Here is a 13,574-nt window from a genome sequence, read left to right as displayed (position 1 = left end):
AAAAGTTGTCCGGATCTATCATGCGACCCATGGATAGCCAATCAAAAGACCTTTCCAACAAGCCCAAAAGATTGAAGATCTGACAACCCTATCAACAGTTATAAGTACTTTAATTTTTTTAATACACTTTTTTGAGGCTGGATCTCAGATATTTTGATAAAAAAATAAGTGTTATTTGTACACTTTTTTGAAGCTGTGTAGTTTATTCACTTCATGAATGCGAGGAAGGCACCAACCACCTAAAGGTGGATTAGGAAACGTTTTTTTGTATGTAATTGAACAAACAAAAAAGTCTTCGGGACCGGCCCGTGGCTTAATGGCTACGGCTCCCGCCTCATAAGCGGAAGGTTCCGGGTTCGATTCCCGACCGGTCTCCTTGAAATTATTCGACTATAATTGAACTTTGAATATGATCAAAAAACGCATGGAATCAGGTGGGATTCGAACTCACACCTTTGGATTGGTAGTCAGATGCTCTAGCCACTCGGCCACCGAGGGGTTGACACCCCTCGAGTGAATTAATCCGTAGTGGTGAAATAATGTCACAAGGTCATTTACTATATAATACAACAATCCCTTTCCCAACGATTCCCCTACACACACTACACACCATATTCTATAAATAACTCGAAGTGGTTGGTACGGTATGTCCTCACTTCTTCTTCTTCCCCTGATGATTCTATGAAATGTGGGTTCCGTTCATAGAATCTGTCTCTTGCGGTTAATGCAACGCAGTAGGCCGGGCCGCTTTAGTGAGTGTAATACATTTCGGGGGTTCTCGAAAGTACTGCAATCATTAATAATGACAAGAAAGAACTTGAGGCGTAATCTAACCATAAGTTCTTCCCGGATGCTTTCTTCGGACTGGCTGCGCTTGTGTTCGATTAGATTAGATTAGATTAGTAATTGAACAAACAAAAAAGTCTCCACGTGGTTTATGGATGGCTCCTTAGGTTGCTGTAAATAATTTTCAAGACTTAAAATTCGGCAAGTTTGATACTTTGCACCATAAAAGATGTTTTTTTCTCAAATATTTTGCGGAATGAATCGAACAATTTCGTCGGGGGTCTAACAACTTATTTTTGAAGGACAATCTTAGCTAAAAAAAGACAATTAATCACGATTTAACTTTGAATCGCTTCTTGATGCACTTGACACCAACAACATCAACCTTGAACGCCTTCATCCCTTTGAACCGATTAGAACCCAAATCAACTTCCCCATAATTCATTAGCTGCGGCCGTCGGCGCCCATCAGCGCCAATATCCGGCTAAATGGAAAATTCCAAAACTATTGACTCCACTCATTTGGTAGGCCCTCGCCATTCCCGGTCTAGCTCACGACTCTCCACGTGGCCCAACTTCATTGGGGGTGGTAACCACAAAACACACACCGGAATGGGTTATTAAAATAATTTCCATGTTCACCAGATGGCGGCGGCAGCGACGTCGGTTTGGGCCTACCTTCCAAACTCATCCAAAGAGGGAACGAAGAGAGAACTAGATTGGTTTGGTCCTACTAATCAATGCAAATGGCGAATGAAAGGACTCTGACTGCGTCGAGTGGCACTAATTTTTCTCGTGGAGTTTATACCTTTGGCGGGTGCAGCACGTGGAAATTCATTTGGTCCGTTGATTATGTGGCACTGCAGGGTGGAAAATTCTGCGCTGATTAATCGTGCTAATTAAGGGAATAATTGTGGAGAAATTCCTGATTCTAACGGAGACATTATTGAGATTTGCGAGCATTGGCATTGAAGCTGATTTGTTCATGGTTGAAATTTGGCGAATCTTTGTAGTGCAAACTCAACCATGAAGAAAGCGGCAGACCAAATTTCCGACAGCTGTGCCAACGTCAAAACTCAATTAAAAACGTCCCCTTTTTGATATGGCAAATTTATTGCAAATTAAGCTAATTTTTAAATTGACCAGACGACGACGGCCACGAGTGCATCGACAGATCCCGACCGGTGCCAACCTCTCAGTAAAGTTCAAAAAGTGTGACCGGGAATGCACACCGAAAAGCTGTCATTTTTTTTCCTCCCCAACATGATAGCCGACGTGACAGTCCCCAACCCCTACCCAGTTTCCCAATGTTGCTCGCGACCTGTCGATTTGGGGGTTGAAAAGTGAAACAATATTTTGACCGAAACCCGAGAAGGCATATTTCATAATGGCGTTGAGCGCAAGTGTCACATTTTTTTTGCTACGCTGTCCACGTCGAGTGGTCATTTTTCGAGGTTTTTCGCGGAGCAAAAAAAAAAGAATGCTCGCTGACCTGAATTCTGGTTTGCCTCTGCAAGTGCTCCATCTTTCAGTGATATTTGTAAAACCATTAGAGAGAGAGAGAACGAGAATGGGGATGGGGTGGATTCCACTTCATTCGGATTTCATCTGACGATATGTTGTGAAGGTTACACATTTTAAAAAATGGTGTGCGCCGTATTTTGGCAATGTCAACCGGGATGCAAACCTGTATGGTGACAGGTGAAATTAACAGTTTTTTAGAGGATGGATTTAGGAGAGGTTTAGGAAAAGCATTAAAAAATCTTAAAATTGTAGTCAATTAACCAATTCTTTTAAAGAAATTTTTATACAAGTTTTATAGGGTTTTATAAAGCTGTTTTTGATCAAAAAGGACTTTTTTGCCTCTTACCTTAAACATTAGATTGTTAATGTATGAATAATTTATACAGAACAATATTTTGGGCAGAATGATATGAACTGTATTTGACACAATTTTCGGCAAAGTTTCATGTACTTTGTTTGTTTCATGTTTTTTCTAAAACAAAGATGGCTGCCAAATGGCCGATCGGGAATGACGAGCCTTAACGGTACATGGAAATATACTAATTTTAAAATTGCCAAAAATGTAATAACAGTAAAATCAGTATTTTTTGAAGTTTTTCAATGTGCAAGGCAAGGGGACAAACACCCGCAACTTTTAAACCATAGAGAAGTTTTGACAAAAATTGTGCAGCCAGCTCATGTTTTTTTTCAAATATTATTTTTTTAAAGTATTTAAAACATATTTTATTGTTTCACTTTTCAGCAAAAAAAGTATAAATTTGGAAGGTTTACACCTTTTAGAAGGTTGAATTTTACCTCTTTTATGATGTAATTTTACCTCAATTTAGACTGAAAATGCGAATAGTGAATAGCAGAATAGTGGTAAAATTACACATTTTCAGAGGTAAAATTACACATTTTTTCTGACATAAAGATGTACCCCTTTCAAGATGTAATATTACCATATTTTTTTTTCTGTGCAAGATTTTTTATGGGTAAGATTTATTTTTTCCGAAAAACTTTTTCCTCTCAAAAAATCATAAGACCGATGCAAATATTTTACAAAGTTTTTGTCGCCACCCCTTTCAAGATTGGCCGAGAAAACGAGAGCAAATCATTTTTTTTATGGAAATAGAATTTGAATCATTTAATCTTGACACAATTTGACATGCATTTTCCTGCGTTGATATCATATTTGGATGTTTGAGGCTTGCTTGAAAATATGTATCCGTTTCGCAACAAGTTTTTTTTAACGATTTTTTTGAGATTATTAAAAACTCGTGATTGCAAAACAGCTGGACTAAACAATTTTTTTGCTCAAATAATGAAGCCATGGCTTGTAATTTCAATGTTTATCTTCATTTCCCCCCTTCCTCTCAACTTTGGTTAGAGTAGAGATACATAAATTTCAAAAAATATTTGCAAAGCTAAAAAATCGCTGATTTTGAACTTTAAATTGTTTTGTTAAACCGGGGTGACTTTGATAGGATTTCAATTTGTTTTTGGAATATTTTCCAACAGGTAAGGTTTTATTCAAGATTATTATTTTTAAAACATGTACTAGGGTAGGTTACACAAAGTCCATGCACTATTTTGGAAAAAAAAAGTTTTTTCAATAGTGTTTAGAAAAATAGTTACGTTAAAAATTCTTAATTTAAATTCCGGGGTGACTTTGATAGTCATAGTTTTTCTTGTTAAAATCATATTTAAGATGTTCAAACTTTATTTGTACGTTAAATGTACCATCACTAAAGTAGCTGATATAGTTTTAAAGAAAAAAAATCAATTTTTATATTTAGTAAACTAAGTTTATTAGCTTTTTTAACAAAATACATATAAATTTAAGGTAAAATTGTAAAAAGTCGGAATTTTGCCCGAAATTTGTTAAAACTAGTTTTGTTTATTAAATTATCGATTTATATTGCATTTTATACTGAATTCTAAGCATGAATTCCAAGTTTTTCACATTTTACATGAAATTTGTTAAACCGAAATTGCCTATGAATTTGGAGATTTTTTTGAATTGTGTTTCAAAAACACATATTATTTATTATTTACAAACTTATTTAACCTTCTCCTAGTGGAAAATTGTCCAAAGAATCCGAAAATGCATTCCGTTTTCCGATTCAAAATCATGTTCATTGAGAATGTCATGACACTTTGAGAAGTTTAAAATAATGACTTTCATCTACATTTTCTTAACTATAGTTAACTAACTTTTTAAACTTTTCAAAATTATATGGAAAGTTCTTCTTGAGGTGCTTTGAACACTTCTCTACCACGGTCAGTATGATTCTAAACCATGCCGTACGTATTTTAATTATTCTCTTCATTTTGCGAAAATATCGCAAACCTATCAAAGTCACCCCAGCTATCAAAGTCACACCGTTTTACGGTACATATTTTTCAATATTGAAGCAGGATTGTATAAACTTTTAGAAAATTTAGTAATCAGTGGAATTTTCAAGTTTGAGACTTTATTTAAAATTCCGCTTATTTCAAATTGTTTGAATTATCAACTCAAAATTATAGAATTAACATTTAACAAAACCAGAAAATTTAAAAGTATTCCATCAGCTCCCAACCTCTCCTAGCTGGCTGTTCTAATCCCTGTCCCAAAATCACCAGATGCACTAGAACGTTGACAAATGACTTAGGCCTAGCGTCCGAGTATCGCAAGGTGTCAAAGAAAAGTGTTTCTAATTTGATTTATTCATAATGAAAACCCTTTGAAAGTTACATTCATCAAAAGGACGGCTCCGTTTCAATTCATTCAAAATGTAATTAAGGTTGATTTGAAAGGTGTTTCATTTTCTTTTACTTTTTTTCAGTTTGAATTTCTAAGCTTTACATTCAGTCGGATGAATGATGATTTTTATACGGATGAGCTGAATAATTTGCGCGTTTGCGCTCAATGATTCGCAATATTCTACTAATGAGGTACTCGAAAGCTTTGGAACATTTTTGATGCTCCAGAAATAAAAAGCATTATTTTCACTCACACATGGTGCATACAAAACATTCAAGGATTTCGGTATAAATGCAGGCTCGTTTCTGCGCAAAGTACGTCTGAGTGCGACGCGATATGAAACCTCAAGTGCCTTAGATTTTACTGTTTTCATCCATTCATTCCCAACTAAAGGCAAAGTTCACCGTCAAGGAGTGAGCCGATGGAGGCGGTTTGTTCCGGATGAATGTGTTCAAAAACATCCATCTATGCGAGGTTCGCGCACCGCGCAATGGAATGCACTTTACGAGTGTCCTACTGGGGGAAAAGTGTGGAACCACTTGACGATAATTTCGCAATGTTCTCGCCCTGGTGAATGCTGTCGCATTACACCGTCGACCGATTGCCAAGACTCTTGGGAGAAAAAATGCGCCTCCTCGCGGGGGAGGGGGCTTTTCAGCTTTTCCAGTGATGCTTACCCTTTGAATTGGGATGATGCGTTCGCGGGGCTGCTGCTGCTGTTGAGCTGGTTGTTGATACTGTTGAAAAGCGGGTGCTTGTTGTTGTTGAGGTTGCTGATAGTACTGCTGCTGTTGGGGTTGTTGTTGCTGGGGCTGCTGCTGCTGTACCTGCTCGTACTCGTCACCACCCTCTGCAGATGGTGGCCAAGCAACGCGCTTCAAACCTAAAAGATGAATACAATGAAAAGTACTAATTAGTTGGTGTTGAGTGGTGCAGTTTGAGTTGAAACCCGGACAGGTAGGATTATGATATATTTACAGTCTGAAGTAGGTTTAGAGACCAGTGTATAGAGAACAATGAAATGTTGTCTACATGAGTAAGAGTTTTTAAGATGATTTCAAAACCACCGCAACGAGTTTGATTTTTTCAAAAAATCACAGCTCCACACAGTTTTAACCGATTTTAGCTCTCTTGGAGTCAAATGAAAGATTATTAGTTAAGCTGTAATGGAATTTAAGAAAATTGCAGAGCAGACAAAAACATATTTTTGTATATTGATATTTATGGGTTTGCTGGCATCACGAGTTATCATAATTTCACGAAAAAGTTTTATTGAAAAAAGTATTTTGTCAAATTTTGGCCGGGCTTTTTTGCGATATTTTAACCTATGTTTAAATTTAGCACATTTTGTCTGTGATTTTTTTTTCATACGCAAATGTTCCTAATTTTATTTAAAATCAGTGTTCAAACGATTCAAACATTCAACTTTTGCCCATTTGAAGATTTTAGTGATGTCAACGTTTGAGAAAGAAACGTTCACGCTGAAAATTCAAAATATTTTGCTCCAACATGATTAAAACTGCTGTCGTAATTCGCCCCATGTGTCCCGATTCCCATCAGTTGACGGTTATTATTATTATTAGGTTCGTTCAGGTGCTGCGACTAGGTTTGCACCGGGATCATATAAATCCAGCAAAATGTACTGGGAACCCATTTTGATAGAGGAGCATGATACTTTTAGTTCGATTGATTTTTACCGAAATCTTATTTTTACAGAAACACATTTAGCAATAAGGTCTTTGGTCTCGAGACCTTCTAATCGACAATTAAGTTTTCATTTGCTCTATAGGTGTATATAGCTATGATTTTCAAATGTCTTAGAATGGTTTTTTTTAAATGTTGTTTTTGCGAAAATTGTAAAAACACAAAATTTTGGACCACTCTTTTAGCACCATCCTAATCGCCAAACAAAAAAAAATGGGTCTGATTATTTTGGTCAAGTAAATCTCCTGCCAAATTTGAGTCAAAATGGAGCAATTTCAAACTGAATCGTGCTGGTTTGACGTGGAATCGTTGTTCAATTACACCTTTGCAGGGTTTTCCAAGTAGAAGTTATCAAAATTTTAATTTCCTTACACTGTTTTAGTAATCTAAAATGAGCTGCCTCTTAATCTAATTTAGGTATGAATATTAAAAAAAAAACAACTTAAGGAGTAACATACATGTAGAAAATCACAAAATTTCATTTTACAGAAAATTTATTTAATCCTCTTGAAAGATGATTTTCAGTCACTCCTAAAAGTTTCATGAAGATATTTCATGATTTAACTGAGTTAGAGACGATTTAAACTCAGAATTTTGCCATGCGCAAAGCCAACTGTCTAACTTTCTGAGCGTTTTTCTCTGAACACCAAGTTGATTTACGGGTGCCACGATATCTCGAGATGGGACGGACCAAATTGGCTGAAATTTTGGGTGAAGACTCCCAAGACATATCCCGTGTGCATGACGAAGCCCGTTTTGAAATTTTGAATTTTCAAAAGAAAAACAAAAATCTAAAACTGGCGATTTTTTATATGAAAAACAGGAAAATATTTTTATCTTTTTTTTAAATAAAGTTTTTGAAAATCGGCCTTCGTCATGCACACGGGACCGGTTTAACGAGTCTTCACCAAAATTTTGAGCCGATTTGGTCGAAGCAATGTTGAGATATCGTGGCACCCGTTTTTTGAAACTGCTAACTTTAAATAGCTATATCTCGGCAATGATACAACCAAATATCTTCAAATTTGTTTTGTTAATAGATGAAAATGTATATTTTAATGCCCTGAAAACAAATTTTGAAAAAAGTTTAAGTGTGGGCTCAAACTAACCTCTGACATTTTTGCCGATTTACATGTATGTAACCCCTTAAAAAATCTTCTTCAGATATTTTTTGAAACATTTACAATAAATGCATACACAGAAAAAAGTAGAATTTTGGAAGGTTGAAAATTTGGTTGGTTGAATATTACCTTTTTTTTGTGTTATACTATTTAATTTTTTTTTTAAAATGTGAACCTGATGAATATTCATCAAAAACTGATGAAAATTCATCATTTTCAGAGGTAAAATTAATCATTTTTTTGACACAAAATCTGTCATTAAATCCTGATGAATATTACCATCATTTTGAAATTAAATAGTCCTTACTAAATTTATATGTTTTTTTGGGAACATGGACGCAAACTATTGACTCTAAAAATTTTCAGAATACAATAAATTTTGATTTGTTTTTTTTTTAAGGTGAAACGGGACGCCAGTTCTTGGGCAACGTCTGTTTAACTTAAATCAATTTCTGAACTCGACAGATTGCTTGCTATCTTTATATTTATCGTCTGCAACAAGCAGAACCGGTTTAGTTACGGCATTTTACTTAAATTTGCGTCCAAAAACTGGCATCGGGGAGTCAATATGGCGCTTAGGTGCGTCAAAATGGCAAAAGCTGAGCTATTCCGCGGGCAAAAGAAACAGAGTTTAACATCTACAGAACACAGACAAAAAATAATGGCAATATTAATCATTACAGATTTCAATATTAATCATTAATGATTACAGATTTTGTGTAAAAAAAGATGATTTTTTTCTTAAAAAATCATGAATTTTCAAAAGATTTTGATGAATATTCATAAGGTTCAGGTTATAAGTAAAATTGCAAAAAAGAGGTAATATTCAACCAACCAAATTTTCAACCTTCCAAAATTCAACTTTTTTCTTATGTGAAGCTCTCCTGAAAGTGTCAGCAGATTTGGTCAAATTTCGGGGTGCAATGCTATACATTTTGCATGATGTTTCTAAATTTAGTAAATGGAAATTCTACAGCCTCTATCTATTTCGTTTTGAGCTGCAAATAATTGAAACATGATTTAAATTTTGAGAGGAGACGTTTTAGATATGATTCCACTCAATCTACACGGTAACCATTTAACAATCAAAGCACTGTTACAAAAATCCCATTAATTAATCCACTGTCGTGCACAACCCCCATATACAAACTAGAATCAATTTGAGCACTTGGGTTTGCCCAACGAGTTATAATTTTGTTTCAACAACAAAATCCTCCAGCAGATCACGAACCTGCCACGTGCGCCCGCTTGCGCCTCGTTTTACCTTTTTGCCGTCTTTAATTTGCTCACGGCGGTACGTGACGATTTCACCTGAATCTTGAACCCGGAAAATGAGCCCAGGCCTGGCGAATACCCCACCCTTCGTGTTTCAGCTGGGTTTTGATTGTTGAAAAAATTGCCACACTCTGAGGGGGCTGAGCGAAAATTGCCCTGACCAGCGTTCCGGAAGGGGTTTTTTTACTCGTTTTTTTTTGCTTTCTCGTGCTCCGGGATGTTGTTGTGCTTTCACTTCCAGCACCTATAATTAAATCATTAACTGCAGTTAAACTTTCGATGCGGCCACCATTCACGGTATGGTTTATGCCTGCTAATTAGGGGGCACACGACTTTGGACGGTTTAATTTGCTGTTGAGCACTTTGAAAAAGCGTATATTCTTAAATTCGAGATATCTGACAAATTTTCTGAGACTTTTTTTTTCAGTGTATGGAAGTGAAAATTGTATTTGCATATTTTCACTTTGGCGCTCTGGTTTTTCGTAGAAAAACTTTTTATGCCAGCAGTGGGTGGAACTACAAATTAAGCGAGAGCGTCTGGCTGGCATTTAATTTGCTGATCTTTTTCCAGCCGGGGTGCTTATTCCGGTCATTTCCAGCCAGGCGGGAAAAAACTCCAGCAAATTGGATCGAAAAATGCGCACACGTTGCGTGCCTGTTAATCACATATCTCCGGTGACCGCGCGAAAGGAAGTAATTTAATTCTGACGCCGGACCCGGCCGTCCAAACGTGTTCAGAAGGTTTTTTTTTCATTTATCCCAATTTTAATTTATTTTCGTCTATTTTGGACAGATTGGCCCGATCCCCAAATTGGGACACGGCCATTATGAGGTTCACACCTTTTTGCTCCAACGCCGTAATTTTGGCTGCCACTCAGGAAACACACTTTCACAGAATAAAAAAGAATCACTGCACTTGAATGAACTTTAGCTTTACACCTCGCGATTGCCACTCTTTTTAATCGGAAATCACTTTTCCCAAATTTTCACTTGTTTTCCCGGCCCCAACTTTCAACTTGCAAATCTTCCCGCACTACCGAGCGATGTGCATAAAACGCGAATCTTGGCACTGAACTGAGCCGCTCTGGTCTGGTGATGCGTTTTCTGGGACTTTTTCCGACGACGACCTCGCGCGAGATGTTTGCGAACCGTTTTTCAGGTGTGTTTTCAGGATGGACTGGCTTAGACTCTGAGAGGTGCTATGGCTATGGTGCGGCCGGCGTTCCCCGTTGGTATTTCGGTCGCGTCAGCTGCTGCTGAGCTGGCCCCCATATCGCCGTACATAGAACAGGGGGGTTGTTGTTGTTGTTACATGAGAAGAGATTCTTCTGGTTGGAAAGTTGGTGTCTTGGGGAGAGGTGTAAGTTGAGCGGTGACTAAATTCGGAGATTTTTTAGATGAATTTTGAATAATGTTTAGAATTAAATTTTTACCTTTGTTTTTTTCTTAATGGATTGATTTTTAAAAATATTAAAATATACAAAACAGTGAGTAAATATTTGCCATATATTCTCGCTTAATTTTTCAAAAGGTCTTATGTACATAGGAAGCCCATGGGCAATGGTTGTTTTGAAAAAGTAATCTAGTATTTAAATTCAACTTACTTATTAATTGAGTAGGAAGCTTGCAACACAGAAACCCAAGGCCATGCTGAAGAGCGAACCATTTATTTTAATAATTTTTATCAAGAACTTATTTGTTAAAAGTCAAATTCAATTGGATATTGACGCTAATTACTTCGTAGTGTTTCAAAAGCACATAATTGAAAATATTGCTCACTATAATTCTAAGAATTCTAAGATTAACGTTTATTATCAGAATGCCAATAAGAAAAAAAATCAGCCGCATATTAATATTTAGTTTTCTTCTTCAAATCTAAATAAGTGACTATTTGAAGTTTATAGAAGATAGCCTCCTCTATTCTAAAGAGACAAAAGTTCATCGTGTATTTTTTATATTTAGTAGAGTATTAAAAAAAATCGTTCTCTCTACTGGTGAAAAATTGTAGTGTCGGTTTTCTAGTCAGCTCTCTCAACCTTGAACTTTTATTGAAACTATTGTTTTTGAATATTCCTTTTTTTTCTAAGAAAGTATAAAACCAAAACAAGAAATATCACAATCGACTCTGAAGCTTCTAAAAATATGATTTTGATAAAAAGCTTTCTAGAAGTTTTTTTTTAATAGAAGCGCTTAATCTCAAATTTGACTTTTAAATCTTAATCTCATAGATATAGCATACACGCTATATCTATGAGATTGTTTAATTTTATGGTTTGAAAGTCAAATTTGAGAGTACGCAAAGTATTTATTCAAAAAGCTCATTTTTTATAGGTTTGCCATTGACCACTTTCTGATGGCTTTGAGATACAGTAATATCCAAATTACGAGAAACGACAATATTTACATTACTTATGCCCTTCTCAAAAGTATTTCTTAGGGCTAGTGATTTTTCACGGTAATCACAAAACATTCACATTCACATCAATTTGACGGTACTTAAAAAACTGCTTAAAATAAAGGTAAAAATATATTCTTTTAGTATCATTTTGTCCAGAAAAGTGTCAGTAGTTCAAGATGCAATATAAAACCCCTTGACACATTTTTTTTGTTTCTAAAGAGTTGCATTGTGTTATTTTTTGGAAATTTTGAAAAATTTCAGTCATTTGTTTTTATGATTCAGCTATTTCAATTTTATTGCGTTTTAGAAATTTTGTCATATTCGTTAAAGAAGAATCAGTAAAATAATTGTAATCATTTTTTGTCTGTTTTCCTAAATTTCAGCCTCAAAGAAATTTGAGTATTCTAGTAAAGTTTAGGCAAAACTTCATTAGTTTAACATTTATACGGAATTCCACAAAATTACAATACATTGCAAAAGGCTTGATTTCAACATCTATTTTATTTTAAAATTGTCTAGTGCAAGTTGAATTTTCTGTACCAACATTTTTGAGGGCTTGGGAGTTGGAATGTTAATAAATTTTACAGATATAAAACAATAAAAAAGCTCAAACTTATTTGCGTTTTCTTTTTTGAGTAATGAGTAATGTTCTTTTACAATCTTTTTAGAATTATGTGAAACAAACAAACAAATTTTCCTGGAAATTTACAACCAGTTTGTTTTCCATTTCGTAGAATATTCTAATAAACAATATCTTCAAAAATAGTTCTAAACCTTAAATGCAAAATTTGTTTTATTTGGAAACAGCACCCAAAATGCTTGTTAAAATCTTGTTAAGTGCTTGAATTAAAAAAATAAGTTTTAATGTACTAAGAAGCGATTTATTAATTTAATATTTTAAATTTCGCGGTATTTCACGATATTTACCTTTATTCACGGTCAGGGTAAAATTTCACGGATTACGCGGCTTCCGCGAAATTGCCAACAATCAGAATTCCTACTCATTGAATAATATTAGAAAAATAAATTGAAATCCTATCAATGTCACCCCGGATTACGGTTCCCAAAAAAATACCTAAATTTGGGCTGGAATTGTTCTATTTCATGTATGTTTGTATTGAAATCCTTTTGGTTTATAAACAAAAAAAACTCGAAACATCTGAGATTTTTTTCTGAAAAAAAATTTGTATTTTGTACACTGATTTAGTTTAAAAATTATTGTATGTATTGTAAAAATCTAGCAACGTTTAGAAAAATCCTAAAAAAAAACAATCATCTTTCATCTTTTGAAGAAAATTTACAGATATTTTTGATAGCTTAATTATACCCTTCGAAGAAATCGAGTTAGTAATTTTCAAAAAAGTTTCACGATCATCTATTAGTAGCCGTGTCATCAATTTCTTATCTTATCTGCCTTATCTTTTTTTTGTTTATTTTTTATTATTTTTGTTTATTTTTTACTAACAATTATTTGAATAAAAATTATTTATTAACCCTACATTTAATAAAAAAACTTTATGAAAGTTTTTTTTTTCAAAATAAATTCATAATAAATCATTGTCAAAATATGTTAGGCACAATTTTCTTGAGAAAATTGTAAAAAAGCTATAATTTTTTCTACAGCATCTTCAAATGTTCATGACGCGTCCCAAAAAACGTCTCCCCATGTGTACTTAATCATTCATCACCGGCAGCGACTACCGTTGACACCTCATTTGAGCTCATGCTGGCTTCCCCAACTTCGTTTTGCGCTCTCCCATTCAAAGCCATGCCTCTTCCTCATGCCATGACGTATGCAATTGCAAACAGAGCGCGACATTTTGATGGGAGTTGACTTTGTCGAGGCAAAGAAATTCCTGCGTCTAGCCGCGCCGCGGTCTTCGGAAAAATGTGGGACAAAACTGTCAATGCAAACTAGCGTCCGTCGATAATTGGAACAGAAATGGTTCCCATGACTTTCAATGCTTTTGGGAGGGAGGTGGGTGGAGGGTGGAAAATTTATGATGCCATTTTCCATCTCGGATGGTTCGAGATTCGAG

The 13,574-nt window shown here is 35.2% G+C and overlaps 1 protein-coding gene across 4 annotated transcripts in view; it reads right to left on the bottom strand.

The window, feature by feature from the left end:
• LOC120417814 (putative mediator of RNA polymerase II transcription subunit 26) overlaps nt 1-13,574 on the bottom strand; it is a 210,080-nt gene that overhangs the window by 82,976 nt on the left and 113,530 nt on the right. For all 4 annotated transcript variants that reach the window (XM_039580017.2, XM_039580019.2, XM_039580018.2 and 1 more), the window contains one exon: nt 5,715-5,920. In XM_039580017.2, the coding sequence (XP_039435951.1) occupies nt 5,715-5,920 (206 nt within the window). The remainder of the gene's footprint in view (nt 1-5,714; nt 5,921-13,574) is intronic.

This window comes from Culex pipiens, chromosome 3 (genome assembly GCF_016801865.2).
Source record: "Culex pipiens pallens isolate TS chromosome 3, TS_CPP_V2, whole genome shotgun sequence".
Taxonomy (NCBI): domain Eukaryota; kingdom Metazoa; phylum Arthropoda; class Insecta; order Diptera; family Culicidae; genus Culex; species Culex pipiens.
The sequence above is the reverse complement of the archived record's forward strand: the minus strand, read 5'-3'. Positions and strand labels throughout refer to the sequence as shown.